At 40.8% G+C, this 26,398-nt stretch overlaps 1 protein-coding gene across 2 annotated transcripts in view; it reads left to right on the top strand.

Moving 5' to 3' along the window:
- NTF3 (neurotrophin 3) overlaps positions 1–25,276 on the top strand; it is a 51,021-nt gene extending 25,745 nt beyond the window's left edge. For both annotated transcript variants that reach the window (XM_039720949.1, XM_039720940.1), the window contains one exon: positions 21,535–25,276. In XM_039720949.1, the coding sequence (XP_039576883.1) occupies positions 21,535–22,329 (795 nt within the window). In that variant the 3' untranslated portion in view covers positions 22,330–25,276. The remainder of the gene's footprint in view (positions 1–21,534) is intronic.
- Positions 25,277–26,398: the final 1,122 nt, after the last annotated feature.

Genomic DNA, 26,398 nt, shown 5'->3' with positions numbered 1-26,398 from the left:
TGGGTTTGGTGGGTTTGGGGGATAAATTCCAATCTCCAGTATCTCAACATTTGGTATTACTGAAAACATGAAGGATTAGGGAATACCAGAGGGATTGTGTATTTTCATCCTGACTCATTAAGTAACTCTGAGTAAGCATTCCCAAAGGGTTTCCCAGTGTTTCTCACAGCTTTATCAGTGCAATTCCATCTCTCCAAAAGGAGACAGACAGACAGACTCCCACTAACTTCTTGTGGAGCTCGACTGGTCCTGAAATGTGCTGCATGCAGGATAGACAGCTGTTTGCTTGGAAGCATGAAAATAGCTAAAATCATATTGAGAAAGTGCATGGAGGCTCATTAGTTTGAATTATTTTTGTTTGAGTAGTACTCATTTGATGGTTCATGTTTCTGGCTGTCAGGTAACAAATCAATGATGAATAGAAAAGTCATAAAAGATTGAGGAAAACACAGGATCACAGTCCCTGATTATGTCATGTAACCTGTGTGACAGGAGAATAAGGACAGTCTGCTTTTGGGATCAGTGAAACTATGACTACTTAACACTATTCATACTTGTAATTTACTTCTCTATGTCCATTTTTAGAGTGATAACTTTTTTTTCACTGACATACTTTAGGAACTAGATACAATTTTCATGCTTTTCCTGTGTGAGTTGTTGTGAGAATGGGAGGAGAGGACTTGCTGAAACATGGCAGTGATTCCATCCCTAACCAAGGGACATATTTTTTTGCAGAACGAAATTATCAGCAAAAGGTAATTCTACACAGACAGCATGTGCTAAACTCCTTAGTGTTCCAATTTATCTCTGTAGGGAATAAAGAACCGGATTCTTTTCTTTATCAATCCCACATTCCAGGGAGGCTGCATCTTTGACAGACTACGTAGGAGCAGGACTTGTCCAGCTGGTAGATGCACTCATCCCATTAATTCTCCTCAAATACCTATCCTGTCTAAAAATGTTGAACCATTTTCTAAAGCCATCAAAGGATGGGGGCTTTAAAGTCATTGTCACTTCCCAGAGTGTTATAGAGTTCTTTGGTTATTCATCCTGAAAGCTGTAAAGGCAGCAAAACATCTTTGTCAACTGAGGAGGTAAGCACTTCTATCAGAGTTCAGAAATCCTTCCCGTCATACTGGTTTTCCCCCTTTTTTTCTGGAGGGGATGATTCACTGAAAGGAACTGAACATATTTATGCTCTTTCTTGAACTAAGATCTCATCTGAGCCATCACTGTGAGGCTTTACATGTAGGAGGGGCAGATCCACAAGAAAACTTCACTTCATTACTGTGATCACCCCAAACGTTTTCACACTGATAAGAGAGGGAGTCAGCACACAAGGTTTCTGTGGTTACACACGGCCATGTAAACACTTCCAGGGAGTTAAGAGGGTAACTTTTTTTTTTTTTTAAAACTGAAATTGCTTCTGCGTGGCCTTATGTAAAAACAAATAAGGAGCTGGAATCAAGAATTAGTGTCTGGATAAATTTTATAGCAAAATCAGTATTATTGTTTACATAGACAGCCAAAATATGTGACAGCCAGGTTAGATAGGGTTCTGAGAAACCTGGGATGGTGGAAGGTGTCCCTGCCCATGGCAGGGGGTTGGAATGAGATGATCTTAAGGTGCCTTCTAACCCAAACAGTTCTGTGGTTCTGTGATACTATGATCTACTAAAACATCAGCAAAACCCACTCTTATCCTCCTGGAGGTGAGGGCTGAGTGGGCACACACTTTTCTCGAGTACTGTTCAAGCGACACACAGACCACTGATCACTGTCTGCAGCAATCATGAGTCTCCCACGTCTGTGTCTCATAGCATCACTTGCAGCTATGATCATGCAAACCTTTATTACAGATATTCTGCAGCTAGGGAAATAATGGCCAGCACAAACCTAGTTTTCTCTTGTTTTTATTTTTAGTTGTTGTGACACAGATGAGTGAAATGTGCAGTTGAGACAAATATCTGAATATATTTTTGCCCATACTTGAATATATTTAGGGAACCTTGGATACAGAGCTATCTTCATCTCCTACAGCAGCTCCCACTACAAATATAACTTCTCAGTTTCTAAAGTAATTACAGTATCTCAGCAGTATCATTGGGATTAACTACTTTCATTCCCATTTCACAGGTAGAAAAGTAGCTTTAAAAAGCTGCATTTTCTTTTACCTAAGAACCACTAAATGCATTTTAGTTACAAAATAAACAAATCTTTCATCTGTGCTACTGAATCAACTTCAGCAAACACACCTCAGACTAAAACAAACCTGTTTTGTCTTTACTGGTGCAACATGGAGCAGCTACACATTCATCAGTAATGTGGCAGGACAAAAAAAAAAAAAAAAAAAAAGTAAGTTAACTTTAGCAGCATAAACAAGTCCTTAATGTCTTTCCCACACTTATAAAGGCAATTCCCAGGGGAGTGAGGAGCAGAACACAGGTTAGTGACTTAACCACTGGACACTGCTTTCTGACTAGCTGACCTCTCAGGAGGTATCCTGCAAAATTTCCAAGAACTATCAGCTTTTCCTTGGTCTCAGCAGGACTCAAAGTCCTGAGCACTTGGAATGCCACAAATACAGTCTGCATGATGCTGAAGCGTAGTTATTATAAGACCATGGGTGTTGGCAACATTTTAATAAATGTATTTGAAAAGCACAATTTTAAATATATTGTACCTCATTCACTTAGTTATGGTATATTTTTAATTACTATTGCAATAACATCTGGAAGCCTCGGTCAGGATCTGGCCTCACTGCCCCCAGACTGTGTGAGACAAAACTTTTCTGTGTTGTAGCAAAACAAGACCCTACAGAATTCCTTGTGAAAGGGGAGAGGAAATGGGGACATGCTTCTGGCATCTGGGGCTGGCAGGCAAGCAGGATGCTGTGGGATTGTCCAATGGGCGCGTGTCCAGCCGGGAGAAGGGCCACAGCACGAGGCTGAAAGCAAAACCCTCTCCCAAGTCTGCTTTCACACACAGCCCTAGGAGGTGAAGCCAGCCAGCTGCAGGGCAGGCACATGACACTTCTCCTGCTCCGTGGCCTCAGTTCATGCAGCCTGCAGGTGCTCCAAGCAGGAGGTGCTGGATAAAGGCAGGAGAGATGGGAGCATCACTTAGTGCTCAGCATCTGACCTGTTACAGTGTCCCGTAACAAAGGAAGGTACCAGCCTCCCTCCCAAAGAGATCAGAATCAAAGAGAAAAGACTGAATACCCTTAAGAAAACAGCGCCAGGGAGGGGCAAGGCTGAGGAGAGGAGGGGGTGAATTTCTAGATGGAGATGGGAGCTCAATTCCCAGATATGCCCTCGGGCAGTCTATACCAGCAAACACAGCAGCAAGCTGTACTTGTAAATATATATTTTCACTTACTCAAACTGTAAATAGTGATGACAGCTGGGAGAAGAGCAAAGATGGGTAGGAGGAGAGAGATTTTTTTTTTAAAATTTCTCCTGAAGAAATAAAGTTGCCAATCTCAGAACTGGTGAAAAAATGTACTGGCATCAAACCAAAACTCAGCTACTGAATGACACATCAAGGTTCGTTGTTTTTTCACTTAATGACATCATTTCACAAAGCATTGGAATATTTTCAGGTTAGGGCCAGATCCTCACAGTGATACAAACTAGTGGGATGACTCAGTGCTGCTAAACTACAGAAGATCTGGCCTTCTAGACAAAATTCAGATGCCTGGATCATCACAGAAAATGGACTTTCAAGGCCTATAAATCGTTGTTCCTCAGATCCTGTGGATATTGTTAGATCTTACAATTCCACTGTAATTATATTTTCCTTCAAGTCATAGATTTCTTAGAGAAATCATATGAAATTCTCACTTTGTAATAAACACACTGTACATCGCAGTCTTCTCAAATTCCTGAAAAAGTTTGGAAAAAAAAAAAAAGAAAAAATATCAAATCAATTAAATTCAAACCATGTGGAAGGAAGCCCTGTTCACTTTAAACAATTAAACAATTTGTGCTTCTAAACATAGTTTTGATTGTTTATTTGTTTTGAAGTCCAAGTCAAATAAGCTGTTTTGATCTGTAGAACTGAACCCAAAATATTTTCAGATGGTCAACTTGTAAACTTTTTGACATTGACTCATGTTTTTTCTTGCCAGATTCATGACTTTTATCTCTTTGAGACTCCCTTGGCTTCTGAGTGCCTCTTCTCAATTTTAAATAGTGGTTGAAACCCCAGTTAGGTTCTTGGTACCTGAGACAAGCTTCAGTGATTTAAAGCATTTTCAAAAAATTCTAGTACAAGTAACACCAATTTCTTCTGTACGCTTCAAACAACACCACCTCAACTTTGCAGGGCTCTAAGAGAAAAATCTGTGGAAGAGATGTAAACCTCAGTTGCTCTCTGATAATTTGGCTCAATTTCCTGCATTCAAAGCCTGTCCTGCTATGTCCACCTGAGCTAAAGTGTTCAGGCACTTCTCTGGAGTAAGAAGGTACCTGCCAAACAACACATGAAGAAGAAGGGACTATGTTTTGCAGCTCTTCTTTCTTCTGTCAGCTACTGTGCAGAGATGGCAGAGAGGAATTAACATTTTTGTATAGCTGCTCTTGGTGGAGGAGACACCAGGTGAAACTGGGGCTGCAGCAGAGGGAATGAGGGAATGAAACAACTGTTGTGGACTGCACATACCAAAAGGCTCAAACAAAGATATGGGGTAAAATCCAGGAGTGTCTGTGCATGTCTCCATAGCCCATCTCACCCAATTCCCAGGAATTTCTGTAATATGTGAGTCTGATGTGGTGATACAGCCCATGTGTCTTTCTCTTAATCCCTCCTAATTAACTTTTAACTTGGCCCCTGCTGAGAGAGGATCTCAAGGAGTTCCACTTTTACCAGATGGCCAGAGAGAAAGGATGGAAGTGCTATTCCCCCTGAGGGAAGTCCCGCCAAGGGAAAGAATCTTGCAGCCATTGGTATCAGGCAATCCATACAGCACAAAAATTTAAGAACATTCAAACTGCTGTGGAAGTTTTGGCTGCAGTTTGATATTTTTAAGAAACCAAAGAACCTAACCAGAGATCACAACACAAAACAAAATTAATTTTTGGTACTAGTCAATGAAGTGTGCTGCTGCAGGAGCCAGCAGGTCCAAACCCAGAAGCTTCTCTGGCCTCACTGACTCTGAGAAGTGACTTCTTCCAGTCCAGCCCTGTCACACCATGGGCCTCCTGTGCACCTCAGTCAGGTCAGCTCCTCAGGCAGTTGCCTCTGCCTAAAAAGCTCTAATGGGATGAATGGTCATGACAAAAAAAAAAAAAAAAAAAAAATTTCACCACCAAACCCATGCCCTTTCCCAAGGATAAGCTGTACAACACAAGGACTTTGCAGCAGCACATCTGTGTTCATTGTGTACAGGTAAATCTCTGTCTGACAGACATTTTGACTTAAAAAACAAAATGAAAAACGCTAGTGTAGATCTGGCCTGGGCCTACAGCATGTTTGCCAGGTTGAGTCCACATGGAAACAACCAGAGGCACAATCAGGTACAGGTAGATGGAGCTGCCTTCTACAAGCAGGGACACTGAGAGTGAGAGTGAAGATCCATCCCTGACAGACAGATTCAGAGTCTTCTGCCCATGTGGCTGTGTCAGAGGCAAGAGGAAGCATGAAAACACAGAATCACAGAGTTGATAAGGTTGGAAAAGGCCTCTGAAATCACCAAATCCATCTGGTAACCCAGCACCTCCATGGCCACCACTAAACTGTGCCCTCAAGTGCCACATCCGCATGTACTTTGGACACTTCCAGGGATGGTGACTCTACTACTTCCCTGGGTAATCTGTTCCAATGCTTTACAACCCTTTTTGTGGAGAATTTTTTCCTAATATTGTAGTCCCTGACTAATTCTGCTTTACACCAGTGCCTCTTTGATACTGGTTCAGTTAAAATTTCATGGTTGAGCTGGTGCAACTTTTCTATGTGATCCTTTTTAAAATGGTTTAATTTTTTTTTCCCCACCAGGAGAACAAACAGAAACTGAACTGATAGCAAGCAGATTAACCCACTGAAAAGACATTGTGTCAGAGTTATGGTTTGGAATATTTGAAGAATGTGAATATTGATAGAACAATATCAGAAAGAGAGGTGGCCCTTCTTTTGTCGCTTGTGCCTAGTTTGCACAAGTTTCACTTTATCAGCTGCAGTGGCATTTCTCCCAGTCTAAACCAGTGTTAGAGAAAGAGGTGAGGCACAGGGAACATCAAGAGTGAGAATTTTTGAATCAGTGAACTGAACAATTTGGACCGTATTTAAGCATACACATTTCATACACAGAAGAATTATGGGAAGGCATAAAGAAAAAAAATGCTTGTGAAGATTCTAAATGCAATTTCTTCCAAGGACTAAGATCAAAAGAAGTGTTTCAGCAGAAAAAAATTTTTGTTGTATGCAAAGCAAAAAAAAAAAAAAAAAAAAAAATTCTCCTTGGCATTTACTCCAGAGAATACCAGGAACCAGAAAAAAATTTTTTTTGTATTGAAAAAAAAAAAAAAAAAAAAAAAAAAAAAAAAAAGAAATTCTCCTTGGCATTTACTCCACAGAATACCAGGAAAACAAGAGGAAAATTAAGCTTCTGTGTTGCATTACTTCAAAAAATCATTTGAATGAAAGCAAGCAGTACAATAATGAATTGAGACCAAGAGCACTGTTCAATTAGAGGTTGAATTTAAGGGAGTTTATGAGAGCAACACTTAAGAAAGAACAACTTAGTTGGGCTTTTTGTTATGGAAAAGGGGGGAAAAATGTTGTGGTTTGTTAAGTGGCATTTATAAAATAGGAGGGTCTGATCAAACCGATCCAGATTAGTCCTCCACAGCAATAAGACCTTAAAATTAGGTCAGGGGGATGAAAGGAGAGCTGAGTCTGAACTGTTTTGCACAAAGGCGACGTGACATATGGAACACGTTACAGCTCAAGCAGGGAGCATGAATGTTTTCAGGAAAGAAAATGACAGGGCACTTCATAAGGAAATTTACAACCATGGATGCTTCAAAAGGAATACAATTCCTATTTATTTGTGTATTTGTTTAGGGGACTCAAGCGCTGCCTGTGCTCCAAAGGATAAGCATTATTTATTCTTCTTTCCGCCTTCCTAACGATGGTGTTTGTGAGGTTTAGTTTGCTCCATTTTCATTGGGCTGCAATTTTGCCCTCCCAGAACACAAAGGACAAGAGCTACTAACATTTTAAGGGCTATGTTCTTTAGTTTCAATAGTAATGGCTTTAAAACCTTCCTTTTTTTGTATTCTGTTCTGCTTTCACAAGGAGTTTAATAAGTGAAGAATTTCACTACAAAACAGTCCTTGAACAAGTTGTTCCTCAGCCTCCCTGCTAGGTATTTCAGATTCTGTCTCCTGAAGGAAAATATTGAACACTAATACAGAACTTCAATTTCAAATCTTAAACCTGAGACTTTACTTAGTCTGAAAATTTCTTTTCAGTTAGAAAGAAATAAAAGAAAATTGAGAGGTCATTCATTGTCTTTATGCCATGTATAAAACTCTCATTTTCACTGACAAATATTGCAGGGTAGGAGGAAGGCAATGAAGTTACAATACATTTTCATGGAGTGATACCTGCATTAAAGACATTTCTTCTGTTAGAATGTAGATTAACTAGTCTCCTTTCTTGCAGTAATGCTGGTTTTTTTTCTTTCACATAGCTGTAGACCAGCACAACCAGCTTCAGTCTAAGCCTAGTATTCACCTCAAATTTAAGGAAAAGACAATAATTTGGTGAACTGCTGATCTTAGGTTCAGCTTGGTGATAGAGCACAGAAAAGTGGACAAGAAGATAATTTTGTTTTACCAGCTTGTTGTTCAGATATTTGTATATTCCATTTTTTCAATATTGTTAGAGACCTGCCACTGAAAGATCTTCCAAAAACATTCACGCTTTCAGCATGCAGGTAAATCTGAAGCAGCATCACACAAGTCTGCAGAGTTATTTTAAGTCTAAAGTCTAAAGAGTATTTTAAGAGTCTGCAGAGTTATTTTAAGTCCAAAGTCTAAAGAGTATTTTAAGTCTATGCAAGCAACTTTTAAGCAGACGACACAGCATTGTTTCTTAAATTCCTCCAGTTTATTCAGAATCATGCTGTTTGTGAACATTAACACCTGACCCATTCCCTATTGGGTTTCCTCATAACAGCTTACCAGTACTGACATTAGCTGAAGAGAAAACCAAGCCAGCTCAGAATTTATGCCAGATTATGACCTCAGTTTTATGCAACTCAGTCTGCAGTCGCCTGATTTCTGCGTGACCAAAAGCAGAATTTGGCCTCAAGCTTTAATGTTTAAGAGTTGCATATGCAAAACTGTCTCCAAGCATAATACCATTTAATAATTTTAAATGGAAATAAGTAGCCTTTTCAATTTTCCCTAATTTCTAGCAGTCTAAAAATAGTTGTCTTATCTTTGCTGGAAAACTCTAGCAAAGTATTTTGCTTGTAAACCCATCTTCTGCCCATGCCCTTGAGTTCCATGCTCCAGACAGTCTGAAACCCCCAGGCTTGACCTGCCAGGTTCTCTTCTGCTTTCTACTCACCTTATGTCAATCAAAGCCCTACTGGAGGTTTGACATCCCAAACTGTGCCTTCATATAAATGCAGACAGGACAAGAAAGAGGTCTTCATGACACTGTCAAGGAAGAAATTTATGAGGCTTGAAGTGCTCTCAGCACAGAGATGTTGGTTTAGGGTGAGGTGATGGGAGCACAGCACGGAAAAGAGGCTTGTGTGTGGTTTTGTCTTTTTCTAGGAGGGCACAGGAGATATCTCCTGAGTATGTGTAGGCTTCCCATCAGCTCCAGCCATAGGAAAAGTTGCTTTCCATCAAAAAAGCCCATTACTTGTGCATGCAGCTCAGCAAAGCTCTTTGTGTTCTCTCTGTCAAAAAGGCCTGAGAACTTTTTATCCCCTTTACATGCAGTTATCCCAAGATATTGACTGACCTCTCACCTTTTGTAAAAAGTTCCCCCATATGTTTGCCTCCCTGAAGTTCCTAAGGATGTGATTGCTTTGTTTTGTTTTTGCAGTGGGCTCCTTTCCATATTTTCTGGTAATAGACTGCGAGCAGGTTAGGAAGGTCCTTCAGAGGACTCAGGGAATATGCTCCTCAGTTTTCCAGCATTAATAATATCCTATCTCATTTGAACACAGGCCTTTACCTCAGAATTTGCACAGTATGCTCTTGCTACTCATCACATGTTGCCAGAGCTGGTACCTAGTCAGGAATATAAAAGGGAGGGAGGGTTGCCCCCCTCCCCTCTTTCCCAGCTTTGCTCCCATGGCTGTTCAAGCTCAGCTTGCTCAGAACAACTCTTCCTGCAGCCAGAGGAGAAGAGACTGCTCACCCAATACTCCCTGCTGAGAGGAAGTGGGTGGAGAGGGGATGCTGAGATGACAGAAGTGCAGAGAGCCCAAGCTTCACCCCACTCCACTTCCTCGCTCGCCAAAAGAGCTGGCTGGGAGCATGGGAGAGTAAACTGCTCCATGAAAAAAAAAAAAAAAAAAGAGGCTAAGAAAAAAATGAGGATGAAGTAATTGACTTTTGTAGCAGAGCAAAGGGAGTGCAAGTGGTGGTGGAGGGAAGATAGGGAGGAACTGCGACTGACTCACAATATATTCAGTTCCCCACTCCTGGGGAGATGCAGCTGTGCATCTCCCCTCGTATAGGCTGTAAAGTTACACTATCGTCCAAAGTAAGCATTCCTAATTCTCCTACTTCCTGAAGCACAACAGCATTTGGCTCCTTTCTAATCAGGGATTTCTACTGTGCAAATTGAAGTCTAGGACCAGGCTTTTCCTATGTGCAGAATTAAAAATCCTTCCCTTGATTGTTTTGTCAGTTCCTGGGGAAAACTACTGAACTGTTACAGCTGATTTACATTGGCCTGATCCTTTTTTAAAGCTCATTTCAAGTTATTCTTAATTCCTCAAGGCACCTGAGATGTTGTGCATGAGCCAGCCGTGGACACCTTTGGCAATGCTTTCTACATCTTTTTCCTTCCCTCAATGCTTTCTACATCTTTCCTTCCCAGTTACTTCTGACTTCACTTGAGTAAGGACTGTTTTCCTTTCCTACCACTTCAGTAGAAGAAATATGGCATGGCATTACTTCTGATTTTGGCCAGCTTTCATTAAGGCCAGCAGAGTCTGGGGAAGAAGCTGAAGGAAGAGGCTAATGCAGTGTGTAGAGCTAACCTAGGCCAGCCCAGACCTCATGAGAGGAAGGTCTGAAGGCCCACTCTCCCATTTTCTTCCCATGTGAGCTTTAGCTTACATAACTTAGGAAAAGTCATACAACCTACCTGGGTTTCACTTTCCAAACTGTAAAACAACCGCAGCCTTCTCTTACCTTCTGCTAGCAGGGGAGTTTGAACTAGATGATCCCTGAGGTCTCTTCCAACCCAAACCATTCTATGACTCTGTGACTCTGTGAATTTTGGGGATTTTCAAAAAAGCCATATTAGTTACTGACTGTGTAAGGAGAGGTAAGACCAGCTGGGGTACATTTCATTTGCCTCCTTCACATGCCCAGTTTAAGACTTTGCTTTTCTGTCAAATATCTGGAAATCATTGTTGGGTGAGAGACAACATGTGTTAAAGTACTTCCAGCTATAAAATTCCCCTTTCAAGAATTTTTGGCAAGGGGGAGCAGGGAATGCATTGTATATCAACAGCAAAATGGTATCTGGATTGAAAGATAAGAAAAACCTCCATGTCTTGCAAAAACCAAGGCCGTTTTCAGATGAGTTTTGGACCTGGCAGAGGTGCAGAGCTTGCATTACTACAGTGGGAGAACACAGAAATCATGCTTTGAATTTGGAAAGGCTTCTAGAGATCCCGATTTGCAAATTATTGGACATTTCGGACGGAAATTAGCAGAGCATTCAAACATGAGCTGAATGTGTGCGCAGTCTGCACTGTAGCAGGGTGACTCACAAACTTAAAAATCAGATATTCTGCTCGACTGGGACCAGAATACTCTTGCCACCCTTGAGCATTAATCCCCAAATATAGTCAAACTCATGGCAAAGTGTGAACTGAGAGCTGAAACTGGAGTACTTCCACATCTCAAGGCGAATTGCATACAGGAATTTTATCCACATGCACGTTGATGAACTGGGGGACTCCCAAGCAAAGCTCCTTTTCAAGCAGATTTCTACCAGGAAAAAAATGAAGAGGAGCTGATTTGCCAGAACAGTCCTTACCCTCAGGACAGGCCTATGTGTAAACTATTTGCTATAAACTAATGCAAATTAGCAGGATGACTTTTTGCTCTGAAGGGGCAATGGCTTTTTGAAAGATTCAGATGCAAAGGGAAAATGCATCTGAACAAGCCTGTCATGGGCATACATTGTATTTGGGAGCTCTTCTCCATAAGAGGGGCTCAAGAGCTTCACTCTGCACCCGGGAGCATCTCTAGGAGAGCCCTCATGATTTTACTGAGAGAAGTTGGTAGAGGTGATGTCTCCTATTAACCATCTTATTTAACTGGTCAGAACAAATGAGCTCTTTCTGTACAAAACTCTTTTTAAAGTCTGACATCTTTAGCAAAGAAACAAACTTCTAACTTTTCCTCCCACCATAACACTTCTGTTTTATCAGAAATACAAGACTCCTTTTTCTCTGAGAATGAATTTTAAAACTTCATTTTAAGCTGGTTGTGAGTGAGCTACTGCACCTGTGCAAAGGGCATGGAAAAGATGTTAATTATACACAGTAATGCTAATTTCGCACCACAGTTCTGATGGAAACAATTCAGTTACATGCTGTATGTTAAAAAAAGTTCAAACATCAGCTGTATTTAGTTACATTGTCATCCCCTGCCTCTCTTATTGTACAAAAGCTTTGTCCAATTAATGCTGATTTCACTGAGTTCCTATGGTGGTTTTAAAATAATTGGATCAGGTCTGGGATCCTTTTCTTAAGAATGCTGCATCAGATACATTGCACCTGCAAGCCTAACAAGACTTTTTATATCTGGGGGGTTGTGAACCTTTGAGGAATAGGGAAAGGCAATTCATAGAGCAGCCTTTGATTCATGGAGTGACCATGGATGTATTTGTGCGTGGATTCAGAGAAACACGGAGTCACTGCCTCTGGGAAAGCAAACACAGGTGCAGTTCTGGGTGAAATGGAGCGGCTCTTCCCCAGCAAGGCTCAGTGCCTGGGACAAATCAGAGCAGCTATGTTGTCTCTTCTAAACCATTTTAACACTGGAAGGGGCTGCCCAGGGAGGTTTGGAGTCCCCATTCCTGGAGATGTCCAAGGAATGACTGGATATGGCACTTGGTGCTTTGGGATGGGTGACAAAGTGATTGGCAGTCACAAGTTGGATGGACTCGATGCTCTTAAAGGTTGTTTCCAATCTTTTTTTTTTTTTGTGATTCAGTGATTTTGTGATTCAGTGATTCTATACTCTCAGTGCAAACATGTGTTCAAGGGTCACAGCAGAGCTCTCAGAAAAACAAATAAATGCCCTTTTAAAAATTTTTAATGACAGAAATATCTCAAGTTAACTTCAGGGTCTATTTTAATTCTACCCAAAGAAAAGTTCCTTTCATTTCTAACTAGCATTCCCTGTATTTCTTTTTCCTTCTGGGTGCAAGTCCTGTCTGTCATCATGAATCAGGCTTAGGAATACAAGATTTTTCATAATGAGACTCTACACTTTTGAATTTGGACCCCTTGATTTATTCTGTTTGTTTGCTTGATTTTGGTGTTCTCCTTACTTCACAAAAGAAAAAGGAAATCAGAAGATGTTAAAAATGACAGAAGTTGTTTTCAGCTTCTGAAACAAACAAACAAACAAACAAAACAAACAAACAAAACCCAGAAACTCTTTTGCTTCCAATATAAAATCCTACAAAATAATGATATATTGAAAGTCAAAGCTGAAAACAGTTTCCCCTTCAAGTTTTCTAATAGCAGAAAAACTAGCAAATAGTGGTTTTTTTAGTGTTGAGGGGTTTGGTTGTTATTTTTTGTTGTTTTTTTTTTTTTCCTAAAAAAATGAGTTGTCCTGGGGCAATGTAAATGTAAAAACATGTCAGACCATCCAGCATCACAAGGTTCCCAGGAACCTGCTCTTTCATAGCCCAACAGGAGAGGGACAAAATCCAGATAATCCCAGAGGTGCTTCCCTTTCTCCTCCTGCTCCCAAGTTAAATAAAATCCCCCTCTGGCATTTTTAAACAGAACAATCAGGACAATCTGTTACAAGGCCAGGCTTGAAGACCCCAGAATTGTGAAGAGGTGAAAGTTTCATCTGGAAGGCTGCTCTCAGCTTTAATTACAAACAATTTAAGCCCTCAAAGCATCTCTCTGACAAAAATAAGAGAAACTTCAACTACTGCCTGACTTTAATACAAGACAATTAATCAGCCCTGGTTGAGCCAAAGTAGGTCCAGGTTGACTTGAAAGGTTAATGGATCTTCAAACTGTTTCAAGAAGAGACTTAAATGGAGTTTCAGTGCTGCGAGGAAACACGAAACCCAGGCCTCTTTGGTGTGGCTTTGGGTTTGTTACAAACATCTTGCAGAGCTTGAAAACTGCTTTTGATGATGGGCCTAACTTCCCTTTCCTCAGCTTAATCCCAGTTTTCCTGATTGCACTCCTTTGCCCCACCCTAAAACAAATGTTCCCTTTCCCCAATGCTTACACTTTCCAGATCTTTGCCCTGGGTTTTCTGTCATGCCCTTTCTCCAGCCCAAGGCAAATGCTTGCACCTTCAAGGCAGTTTCCTGAAAGGTCAGTTTTACAACGCTTTCAGTCATTTTTGCTTCTCCTTCCTGATTTTCTCTTTGTATGGCAACACCTACTGTCTTCCAAGCAGCTTTCCCAATTTTTATAAAAGAAGCAGCAATTCCCTTCCAGCTCTGCAATGAAATGCCCCAGTATTTGCATTTATTAAGCACTGTGCTTTTCCAACGTTTTAGATAATTCCTGGGTCTGATCAGGTATTGCTCCTTTCTAAGTTTCTTTTTGCCTCTGTATATCACTGCTCAACATTACTATTTCCCCAGCACACAAGCTTTTAATTTCTGCTTCAGGTTTCATTTTGTAATTATCTGCCAATGTTTTATTTCTCCATCTCCCCAGCAGAGATTGTATTTCTCTTTGCTCACTTCTTTTTGCATCACCTCCAAATTCAGCTGCAAATTTAATTTGTTTGCTGCTTAGCCCTACTGCTATTAACAAACAGTAATGAAAAGATTAACTAACACATAGTTTATCAGCTTAACTTATCCATAATGTTTTACTTCTGGAGTTTTATATTCTTCTGTTTGCAAATTACTTCTGAGGGAAAAAAAATAGTGCAAAGTGCAAAGATCTGGGCAAATCTGCTTTTTATAGAATAAGTACAGGTCCAGTCAAGTCAAGCTATTTATTCAGCTATGGACATGGTCTTTAGATTTATTTGTACTTTGGGCAGTTTTCAGAGTTACACAGTGAATAATATTAAGAAATACTTCCACTTTTGTTGAAATTATTTATCGCACTACAGCTTTATCTCTACGATGGTATTGTTTTTATTTCCGCATAATTAATAGTTTTCATTGATAGATAAAACATTGAAGCAACGTTACAGGTGACCTTCCCTGATCCAGGCAGTGCAACACAAAAACCCCAACCTGTCTTGAAAATGACCTTGAAAATATCAGCTGATTTCTGTGTATTCCAGTTTCTGCTCTTTTAAAAAGGGAACAGTGGCAGTACTTCTACTTTGTCAGTAATAACCAAGAGAAACACTCAGGGATAGCTCCAATATCAGTGATGTGAAAATCACAGAATGTCATAGGCTGGAAAAGATCTCAAAGGTCACTTTGTCCCACCCCCTGCCAAGGGCAGGGACAACTTACACTAGCCCAGCTGGCTCAGAGCCTCATCCAACCTGGCCTGGAACACTGCCAGGGATGGGGCAGCCACAGCTGCTCTGGGCAACCTGTGCCAGGGCCTCACCACCCTCACAGGAAACAGTTTCTTCCCAATATCCAATCTAAACCTGCTCTCTGTCACTGTGAAGCCATTCCCCCTTGTCCTGTCACTCCAGGCCCTTGTCAAGGGTCTCTCTCCATCTTTCCTGTGGGTTCCCTGCAGGCACTGGAAGGTCACAATGAGGTCACCCCAAAACATTTTCTTTTCCAGGCTGAACAATCCCAGTTGTCCCAGACTTTGCTCTCTCAGTAAGGGAAAATCAGCTAGCTCTTTGATGGAGAACCCAAAGGATGTCAGGCTATATACCTAGAATAATAAAACAACACAATCATTCCATAGAGCTCCTTCCTTTGCAGATACAAAAAGTAACAAACAGACATTTAGACTTGATAAAATACTTCCAACACACCAGGGAAATTGGGATCCCAGATCTCAATATACACATTAATCAGTCAGCTGCTTAATGCAAAATGATACCCCTGCATTGGGGCATAGACTGACAGGTGCAAACATGTAAATATGTCACAGAAGTGTCAGTGAGAGATGGAACTGGAATGGAAAGGGACCTTGTTGTGACTGAGAAAAGGCTGCCTACTCCTATAGCTGATTATAGACCTGGGGATGTAGCTGGGATGGGTTATATCGTACACATTATTAATAGTGTAGTCCCCCACTGAGATTATGAGAGGATGCTGGGGACTGCCAAATGCCTCCAGGGAGCTCTCAGGTGCCCTGGTGTCGGTGGCCGGGGAGGGAGGTGCAGGGCCAAAACCTGACAAGGATTAACTGTGCACAAGGTGTGAGAAGCAGCAGCTGTTCCAAAGAGTGAGGTAAGCACAGAGGAACTGCTCCTGACCTTCCTCTTGGAATCAGGCAGGTATGTGTCCAGCAGCCTCCTCTTGATTTCCAAAAAAATACAGATATTTTTGTGGAAGGATCAAATGTAGACAAACTCCTGCTATTGCAATCACCTGTGTGACTCTACACAACTCATCTGACAGTGCAGAGCACAGACTGCTCCTTGCAGTAGAGGTGTCATCACAGAAGTGGCCCTCAGGAAGATGTCACCAGTTTGGAAAGCTTTCCCCAGTGACCACTAGGGTCACGGTCACCACCACAGTATTGCGGGTTGGCTCCAAGTGCAGAGGAGTTTTACATGCTCAGGTGAGCAGCTGTCCTGTTGTGCTTTGCTCAGCCAGTCATTTGAAGAAAAAATGTCAGTACCCCTGTGGGCCAAACTCCATTTCCATAAGAAATTAGGTGTTCACCTTTCACTGGAGGTTACTGGGGCTCAGTGCTCAGATGTGTCTTCTCTTTTATAAATGGCCTTGAGTAAATTAATTAATACACCTCTGAGCTGCTGCAGAGATGAAGAAACCTTGGTAGATTTCCCCTCAGATGTGTAGCTGTGCTCCCCTGCCAATGTGCCAGGGGAACGGATTAGCTTCCAATCCCCTCACTCTAACTTCCGGTTTGGTTGCCCCTCAGGATGGGAGGGTTAACACTTTGGGCTGCCATCACTTGATTTCGTCTCTGAATTCTTCAGCTTGTCAGAGGGCCTGGCTCTTGTGAAAGGTTTAGTTTCAATCTGTCTGTGTTGAAATTTCCGTATGTAGAAGCATTCAGGAGGGTGTCTGCAGGGACGTTCAGTACTCTGCAGCAACCTACCTTCATATATCCATCTTGTACAAACAGTTGATTATTATTCAGGAACACAGTGCAAATTTACAGACACAGTTATATCACATTCCCACCTTCCTGAACATTCAGAATTCTTTTCTTGTTCTGTACCTTCCCCATGTCCACCAAAGCACAGAGGAAGAGGGTTACATTCCCTCCCAACATAGTTATTAGGAAGAGGGAATCAACAGGGTAATCCATGATTTGGGAAGTCGTGGAAGCAGTGTTCAGCAAACAGTGACAATAAGTACACTTTCCTCTTTGGTAAAAGCCTGGAAAAGCTGTCAGCCACCACAAAGGATCATTAGTTGCTTGTTAAGAAGAGCTGAAGCTGCTCCTAAATGTTTTTAGGAAGTGCCAAACACTTCAAGCTGGCTTACATAAATCATGTCGGGTATTACAATGCTGAATGTAAAACTCACCAGTGACTTTTCCTTCTATTCCAGTTCCTCTTAGCAATGACTTACAAGTAAATACTTGGGCAGTCTCTCACAGTACTAGGATTTCATGCTTTCTGCAGAACATTTTAAATGATGTCTCACTCTTTCCCTGTGTGGAATGTTCAGAAACTGACCAGAATAAAGCCATACACATATTTTTTAAATCACCACAAACAAAAATAACAAAATTTTTCACTACTACATAAAGTGGTGAGTCTGAAAAGAGAAGCAAATGGTTTGCCAGAGTTTTTTAGGGATTGAATTTATCAATGAAGATAAAGGAAGGAAGAGCAAAGAAGCTCATTTACTTCTCCAAAATGTAGACTTTGAGCCACCTAGCTCAGACAGAATTAATAGCCTGCTAAAACTGCAGTGATAGGCAGGAATACAAACCATTAAAATAAAGCCACATTTTGGAGATCAATCAGATTTACAGTGCATGAGCTTTTTTTTTCCTGTGCTCTTTACTTTTCCTCTCTGAGCCACAAATTTCAGCAGTGTCCAAGTCAAATTTGCTTAGTGCAAACCAGCCACAAACACAGCCAAAATGAACTTTTGTCAGGAATTTACATGTGAAAAATTCCAAGAAGAACTATGAAGAACAACAAAAATATCTCACTAGCATCACCTAACCATGGAAAATAATTTCGCTTGGGCAAAATCTTTCCACCTGAAATGAATAATCTGAATTGAAAAACAAAACAAAAGAATCCAAATGACAGAGCAGAAAAAGTCACATGAAGGATTTAATTCTTGGGGGATTTTCCTACCATACTCCAAAAGGCCAAATAAAGAGCTGCTTGTGCTGAGGTAGCTTCTGCCGAGGTACACAGAATCCTGGGCCCCCCAGGAACCTGGAATTTGAGTCAGTATTCTCTCAGACAGGACGCATATGCTGAAATCATGCCTCCAATCTAAGTCCCATCTACAGGTAATTTACTTACTGGTCTGCACTGAGTAAGCATTTGTTCTGCTTTGTGAATTGCACTCTGGAACTTCTGGAGGCATGGCCCAAAACACCAGAATTATTTGCTTTGAAAATATGAAAAGATAAACATTTTAATATTGTACATTTTCCTCTCCTTTTTATGGATTTAACAACATACACACCAAATAAATCTCAAATTATCTGCAGGTCAGACAGGCACAAAATTCCATTTTTGGCAAAGAGCCATTAATCAAATGCAATGCTCCTCAGACCTGCAAACAAATATAATTTTAATGTGTCTTATAATCATATTACAGCCAAGGCCATAAACCAGCTACAGTTTTTCCAATAACACTCATTTCTCCTATCTAGAATAGCGCTTTAAACATACTCTGAGGTGCTGGACTTCATGGACAGCCTGACAATTTTCAGTTATGGACTGGAACTTCTGAACAGCACTTATGAACCTCCTAGGTTGGAGTAACTTCCTAAAAACTGTAATCTCACCAATCTTTGTGTTTTTGTCAAAGTTTTGCACCCAGAAAAATATTTGTTCTGAAACCTTTTTACTTTTGCAGCAAATAAAGCAAATGCAGCAAATGCAAATAAAGCATAAATCAAACTACAGGTTGAATTTCAAAGTTAACATCTTTCCCATCAAATCCATAAGATGTTTCACATGAAGTTCAGTAAAACACTTTTCAACATTTTTCCCACTAATGGGGTTCCTCCACAGAGAAGAAAAACAGCTCATTTTAGCTTCTCCAACTCTCAGGTTCCCAGCCCTTCCTTTCTGCATGCAGCGTGACATTGAGGAGAGCCTGCAGAAACTCCAGCCTTACTTTTCCCACCTCATCACCTGCTCCAACTTGTGTGTTTTGTTAGTGCCACTTAGTTTTGAGACTGAGCAGAGCAGGGATTGCATGCAGCTGCATGTTGGCATGAATAATGCTTCTGGCTTTTGGGCTGAGCCCTGTCAGAGCTTTGCGCACCAGCCTGTGGACTTGTGTGTCACCCCATGTGTGGATTCCAGGTGCTGCAAGAAATCTGCTCAATGACATCTGTTTAATAATATTTTTACTGCTTTTAAAAGAAAATTCTATGCTGAGGGAAGCTGAAATTGCACAGCAATTTTTTATCCAGAAAGGTCTGGGCTCTGAGATCCATCTACATTAAGTTAGTATTTATTCAGGTATAACAGTGATTGTATGGTAACTGAACATCTTCAATTTCCCCTGCCCCCCAAATCAAAACATTGCTGCAAGCAACAGTCTAGATTTAGGTGAACTCATACTGTGACAAACTGAGAATGGAGAAAACACATTTCTTGTCCATAAAAGGACAGCTCACACATCCACAGAGGGTAGCTCTGATTTTCCTGCTGTTCCCAACTGTGAAGTGGGGACTTAGTCTTGCAAAAAGAAGTTTTGTTTAGAGTGGATAGAAGGCTCTTCAGTTAAAGATTTTTTCTTCTTTTTTTTGCCTTGCCTTCTGAAACAGAAAATGTCTCACCCTCTTGAGCAGAAAATGGTGATTATTTTTTTTAAGTGGAAAATTTTCTGTTCAGGAGGGAGGGTATCCTTCCCCTTATCTTAGCACTGGTGAGGCACATCTGGAGTGCTGTGTCCACTTCCGAGCTCCTTAGTACAGGAGCAAATCCATGAAAATTATTAAGGATTAGGACAACTGTACCAGGAGAAGAGGCTGACAGAGCCGGGGCTGTTCATGCTCCAGAAGAGAAGTCCCAGGGGGATTTTATTGAGCTGCAGAAATACCCCACAGGAGGGATTAATAAAGATGGAGCCAGGTTCTGCTCAAGTGTGTCCATGAAAGGACAGGAGGAAATGGGAAAACACGGAGATATAGGAAACACTGCTGATACATGATTTTTTTTTTTTAAGTTTAAGGGTGGTGAAGTACTTGAACAGGTTGTCTAGAGGGTTGTGGAGTCTCCATCCATGGAGATATTCCAAACCTGAGCAGGCACAGCTCTCTGCAAGCTGCCCTGGCTGATACTGTGAGCAGTGAGATTGGCCTAGATGATGTCCTGAGGATCCTCCCAACTCCATCTGTCCCAGGGTCTGGACTCTGTGCCTTCATCCCAGAGTGCCAGAAGTCTCTGGCATGTGGTGGATGTGTTTGCAGAGTAGGAAAGTCAAATTCAAGGCTTTCCTGAGTCATTTCAAGCAGTATTACAGTCAGGGTAATTATTACATAGTATTACAGACTATGAGGGTGCTCTAAGATGAGTTTTATATTTTCTCCTTCAATCCACTACTTATGCAGCAAACTCATAAAGAGGTGTGATCTGAAGTGAATGGTTCACATCCAAGACTTAGGATTTTATGTTGAAAATTGATTTAATTTAAATATTAATGCAAATACCAAATATACAGGTGTCCAAATATACATGGAGAAAAAAAAAATTGTCCTCCCTGGACAGTTGCTCTTGGCTCTCAGCTACACAAACAAAATGACAAAAAGACTTAAAAAAGAAGTGACAAATAAGCTTCTAGAATATGGACAGAAGGTAGAATTAGAAGGAGACCATAAGAAGCCATATAGAGCAGTGCGTGGCAAAGTACCAAGAAGCAGCACACTTTTAGAAATGGTTTTCAAAATGCAGAATCTTTGATCAAGATTTTTGAATTTTATGAGACGGTGGGGAGAGGGATGTCCTCAGTCTGTCCTTGAATATTTCTAATTGATGCCAGTTTTGTTTTACTTTATATAAATGTAATGAAACAACTTCTTTAAAAACCACCAAAAAAAGGTTCCCAGTCCTGAAAACCACCCCCACAAAATGGGGATTGGGTCACTGGGTCCTTCTGAATTCCCCACTTGTATTATAGAGGCCTAATACCCACTTCCTGATTTGACTGTATTATTTTCCTTCAGGAACCCTTTCCCTCACTAGAAAGAGAATGAAAGCACTATTGAAACACAGGATTTATTTCCTTACGGTAACATTAAACAGAAGCCACTAGATAAATATGAATTAGATGGGTCTGAGACATCTCAGCACACAAAAACTGACAACAGTTAGCAAAGTCAGAACTTTTTCATTTTACACAGTGAGACAGTTTTCTACTGTGCATGATCCTGCAAGTTTGAAACTAAACTTCTCTGTAGAATAAACTCTGTGGAAGTAACTTGGCCTCTCTCTGCTGCCAAGCCCTGGCCATGCTATCCCAAGAACCATCTACCTCTGGAGAGAAAGGGCTTAACTGATATATATGCTACTACGCCTGGAAAGGGGAAAAGCAAGGCCTAAAAATGAATGGCCTATAGATGAAATATTGAAAAAAAAAATTCAGAAGAGAGTTTGTACTCATTATAAAGTATAACAAATAGCATCTTCAAAGAAACACACAGCCTGTTTCTATACCTCTATATATTTCTCCTTAAAGACATAGATGTTAATAAAAAAAAAATCCCAATTTTCATGTTTACACCCTCTAGCAAACCTCCTTCTTGGACTGTTTTAACATTGACTCTCTGTTTCTTTGCAGATCTTACAGGTGAACAAGGTGATGTCCATCTTGTTTTATGTAATATTTCTCGCTTATCTTCGTGGCATCCAGTCTTCCAACATGGATCAAAGGAGTTTGCCAGAAGATTCAATAAATTCTCTTATTATTAAACTCATTCAGGCAGACATTTTAAAAAACAAGCTTTCTAAGCAGATGGTAGACATTAAGGAAAACTATCAAAACACGGTGCAGAAAACAGACGTTCAGCAAGACATAGACGGAGAAGAAAATGTGAAATCAGACTTCCAGCCAGTTATCTCAGTGGATACAGATCTCTTGAGGCAGCAGAGACGCTACAACTCTCCTCGAGTCCTCCTGAGTGACAACACACCACTGGAGCCGCCGCCACTGTACCTCATGGAGGATTACATTGGGAATTCCGTGGTGGTGAACAGAACCTCCCGGCGGAAGCGGTACGCAGAGCACAGGGGCCACCGGGGGGAATACTCCGTTTGTGACAGTGAAAGTTTGTGGGTCACGGACAAATCCTCTGCCATCGACATCAGGGGACACCAGGTGACTGTTCTGGGAGAAATTAAAACAGGCAACTCTCCGGTTAAGCAATACTTTTACGAAACGAGGTGTAAAGAGGCCAAGCCTGTAAAAAACGGCTGCCGCGGCATTGATGACAAGCACTGGAACTCCCAATGCAAGACATCCCAAACTTATGTCAGAGCACTGACTTCTGAAAACAACAAACTGGTGGGCTGGAGATGGATACGGATAGACACCTCCTGTGTGTGTGCCTTGTCCAGGAAAATAGGAAGAACATAGATCTGCATCTCTTTGCTATATAAATTATTACTTTAAATTATATGATATGCATGTAGCATATAAATGTTTATATTGTTTTATATATATTATAAGTTGACCTTATTTATTAAACTTCAGCAAATCTACAGTATATAAGCTTTCTCTCTCAATAAACAAGAGCAAAGGGTGTGTGCCTCTATGTGGCCAGCTCTGGGGTTTTTTAGACTATGTTTGTGACACTGCTTGTTAGCAGCATACCTTAACCTTCCTGTAAAATCTGTAAAATCAGTATTTTTCATTCAGTATTGTCAAACCAGTGACTGTCATTTAGTAAACTTGTTAAAAATCAGATCAATGCCAAGAGTTGTGTACATATTTATATTCCCTGCTCTATACATTCATATTTAATTGGATCTGCAGTGTTGACTCCTCACCACCAAAAAAAAAGGGACCAAAATACATGTTGTACCTACAGATGATGTCAATTTTTCAGGCATCAGGTATCCCTAAAATAACATTTCTGTGTATTACGTCAGTTTTGCCAGTGAAATGACCATTTTCCCTCTGTTAGCAATTCAAAATGGCTGCTAGTAATCCAGGAACATCCATTTGTGTTTAGGAAGCACATTTGTTTTGCAACTGTTTCTAATGCTGCCAGTGCATCATTGAAAAAATATGAAAAAAATCTGAAATATTTGTAGCCAAAACTTGCTGAAGTCAAGCACTGATCTAAATGGATCATTAATATAATACATAAAAGATGGTTTGTTGTGATCAGTCGCTTCCTCCTCACATGAATCAATTATCTGCTTCTAGCATTGTTGGATCATTCCTCTCAGTATGAGTTTTTAAATTAGAAACAAAGCTTGTGGTGTCTTAACCTTAAAAGAGCCCTTGGTTTGCCCATTGTAGTAAAGAAAGATATGATATCCTGGTGTGGATATCAAAGCCGCACGCCTGTACGAAGGTTTCCTTCTCCTCAGCAATCCATTCTCTATCTTTCACGGGGAGAAAAATGTGTTGATCTGCTAGAGAAACCTGGTTTCACAGGAATGTGAAATGGATGGTGGCTAAAATCCATTAAGTCTGTAGTTAGACTGAAGTTCCCCAATTAAACATATGAGTTGTTGCTTAGGAGAGACAAATGTTCTGGCATGTATTTACCTCAGACTCTTCTGTGGATTGTCATGTAGCTCCACTGGGGACAGGAATAATGACACTACTTGAAGAGATGTCCCATTACACATTAGCTGTGCAATGCCCTGGATGGGATCCCGCTCCCAGGAAGCAAATTAGAGTTCATGGCTAGGAACAGAATTCAGACTGAGCTGCATGTTATCTGTGTCCAGATAGATCCAGCCCACAGCAAGGGCTGGGAAATACCAGCTATTCAGAAAGTTTTACCCTCATTTATTTTCTGAGAGTTTTATAGCTATAGCCTTTGCTGCCGTAGCGTGTTCAGCATCACAAATGGAAACGAGATCAGAGCCCTCAAACATGAGGCTGCAGGATGCCTTTGCTCATGCAGCTTTCACTCCTGGAAAACCAGCTTCAAACATGTAATTGTCTATGAAAGGCAGCAAATTGTGCAGTCTCCCCTAATCCCTTACAGAGAGCACTGCACACCATAAAACCACCAGGGAGCTGGACAGGTTGCCTTGAGGCCAAGCACTGGAACAGTCCTGTCTTGGACAGCCAGATTGGAGCACCAGGGTATTTTCTTCAGGGGAGGCCAGAAGGAAAGCTTTTGAGAACCATCTCAATTTTCAGCATGAGGCCAGGGTATTTACCTCACAGGAAATATCATCACCTTCAGCACTAAATCCTAACTTTGCTTCAAGCAATAACAATTGCAGAGGTTCAATACCAAGGCAGTCATTAAAATGAGAGGACGTAATATAACAAGGAACTCGGTATCTGATAAATCTGATTAGAATATTTCTCATTTCTTGGCAAAATTTTAAAAAGGAAAAAAACCCAACCCCACAGAGCTTTTGCTACTTTTCCTAGTAGGAAAGTTTAAGTTTTAACTAACCATTTTGGCTTGGGGGAATAAGCATATTTTTCAGAGTTCTGTCACACTGGATTTTTTATTAAATTAAAAGTTTGATTTTACATCCTGAGTTCCCAAATAAAGATTGTTTGCAGATGCTGGGAGCAACTGAGAGCTGATATAGTTATGGATCACTAACTTTAGAAATCTCTTTGTTTCACTGTGCCACATAGGTCTATCTCCATGTGAGAAGAGGAGGTAAGAAGACCAATTTACCTTGGTGGAATCCCATTAATCAGAAACTACCTTGTTGCTGCAGTGTGGATGTCACTTTTGTTTACATAAATCCATTTCTCCAGATTTTGTTACTGTAAATCCAGAGAAAATCTGTTGAAGACAGGGAAGAAAACATAGCTTTATAACAATGTAGACAACAACGGAGTTGATTCTTATGCCTTTATTTCTGCTCACTGAAAATCAAGGGAGGGTTCATTCTTTAAAGGTTCAAAGAAAGCCATTTGTCATTTTCCACTGTAAATCCAGTAACAGGGACTGGTCTTTGACTCTTGACTTTAACAAGTATTTTACAAGCAGCCAGCAAAAATGTCTCAGAGTAAATATGCCTGTCACCTGAAACACATGAAATGAGAACGAAGCGTGGTGCGTACGGTTATTAGACCGGCTGCACCTTTCCCACCCCAGGAAAACAATGAGTGGAAGTGTTACCCCCTGGATCTGATCTAACTTCCACTAAAGTCAATGGGAAAAAAAAATAAAAAATCTCACCTTCTCTGGTGGAATCTGGATCAGGCCCCAAGTGAAGAAAAACCTGCAGATCTCGACCAGAGAGCAAAGCAATCCCACACATCAGTAACATGTTCCTGTAAATTCTGTGTACGCATAAGATGCTGTATAATTTTGTAACGAGTTTGTAAACAAAGCCTGTAATAAATTTGTTAAGGTCTAATTCTCTTATCACTGTAGCCAGGGATGGTTTTATTGTTGACTTTGGTCATGGCACAACGAATTCAAAATTCCTGTCCAACTCTTTTTTTGTTTGTGTTAAGTAATTAAACAAAATATTCAGTTCTCAACACCAGTTTAATTTAAGCATTTTAAAAATCACTTCCATTAGGCAGCTCAGATGCTCTGTCAATATTGTTTTGCCAATAGATCATTATAAACACACATTTTATTTAGATTTTCTCCCAAATGACCAAATGCTATTCTGAAATTGCCTGTCTGTGTCAAACTGTATTTTCTCTGCTTTTTCCCGCTAGTTTTTTTCCAGTCCATTTAGTAACAGCAAAAAATGCTCCACTGAGGTTTTGGAAAACCATCTGCATTTATTTTATCACCTTTGAACATGTGTTCAGGAATGAAGTCTGTGCAGAGAGTTTACTGCTACCAAGAGATTTGTGCGGCTGCACCAGGAAGAAACTTTGATTGGACTTTGCAGAGTGTGTGCTCAAAACCACTCTGCTCATACTCTGTTATTTCAATTCTTTAGCAACCCAAGGCTTTTGCATTGTTTATCTGCAGACAATACCAAACAGGAAACGAGCCTGATCAGGAGTTTCAAAATTAAAAATTTCATGATAACGACCTGCTATCTCTGACCTCTCAGCGAATGTGTTTGCGCAGTGAAGTCAAGCGCAGGAATATTTGTTTCATTTAACAGAAATATTGTGGCAAAAGCAATGGCATTCTGTGCTCTCCATGCTTGCTAAGCATGTGTAGTTCATCATGGATATGGGGCAGGAGACAGGAGGAGGAAGAGGCGTAGGATCAGATAATAAGCACTACAGCTTGTGAGAAGTAAAAGGCTGTGCTCCAGCTTGGAGCATTTTAAAGTGTGGAGGGGTTGTTCTCTGAAATGTTTGTCTGTATTTTGTTGCAGCAGATGGCAGAATGACGAAGCAAGCACAGATGTGGTGTAAAAAAACCAAGCAATATGAGGATAACAAAAAACTTTCCCGGGAAAGTCGGCCACTTGCTACCACTGTGGGTCCCTGCAGTTCTAGGCAGGTGACTGTGGAGTTCAGCAATGACATCCCTAATTTAATGGTGTAGCTAATTTCTGTGGGGGCAAGGGGG

The sequence above is a fragment of the Passer montanus genome, unplaced genomic scaffold, assembly GCF_014805655.1.
Source record: "Passer montanus isolate IOZ18808 unplaced genomic scaffold, ASM1480565v1 scaffold106, whole genome shotgun sequence".
Lineage (NCBI taxonomy): Eukaryota > Metazoa > Chordata > Aves > Passeriformes > Passeridae > Passer > Passer montanus.
Note: the sequence above shows the minus strand (reverse complement) of the source record. Positions and strands in the feature narration are given on the sequence as shown.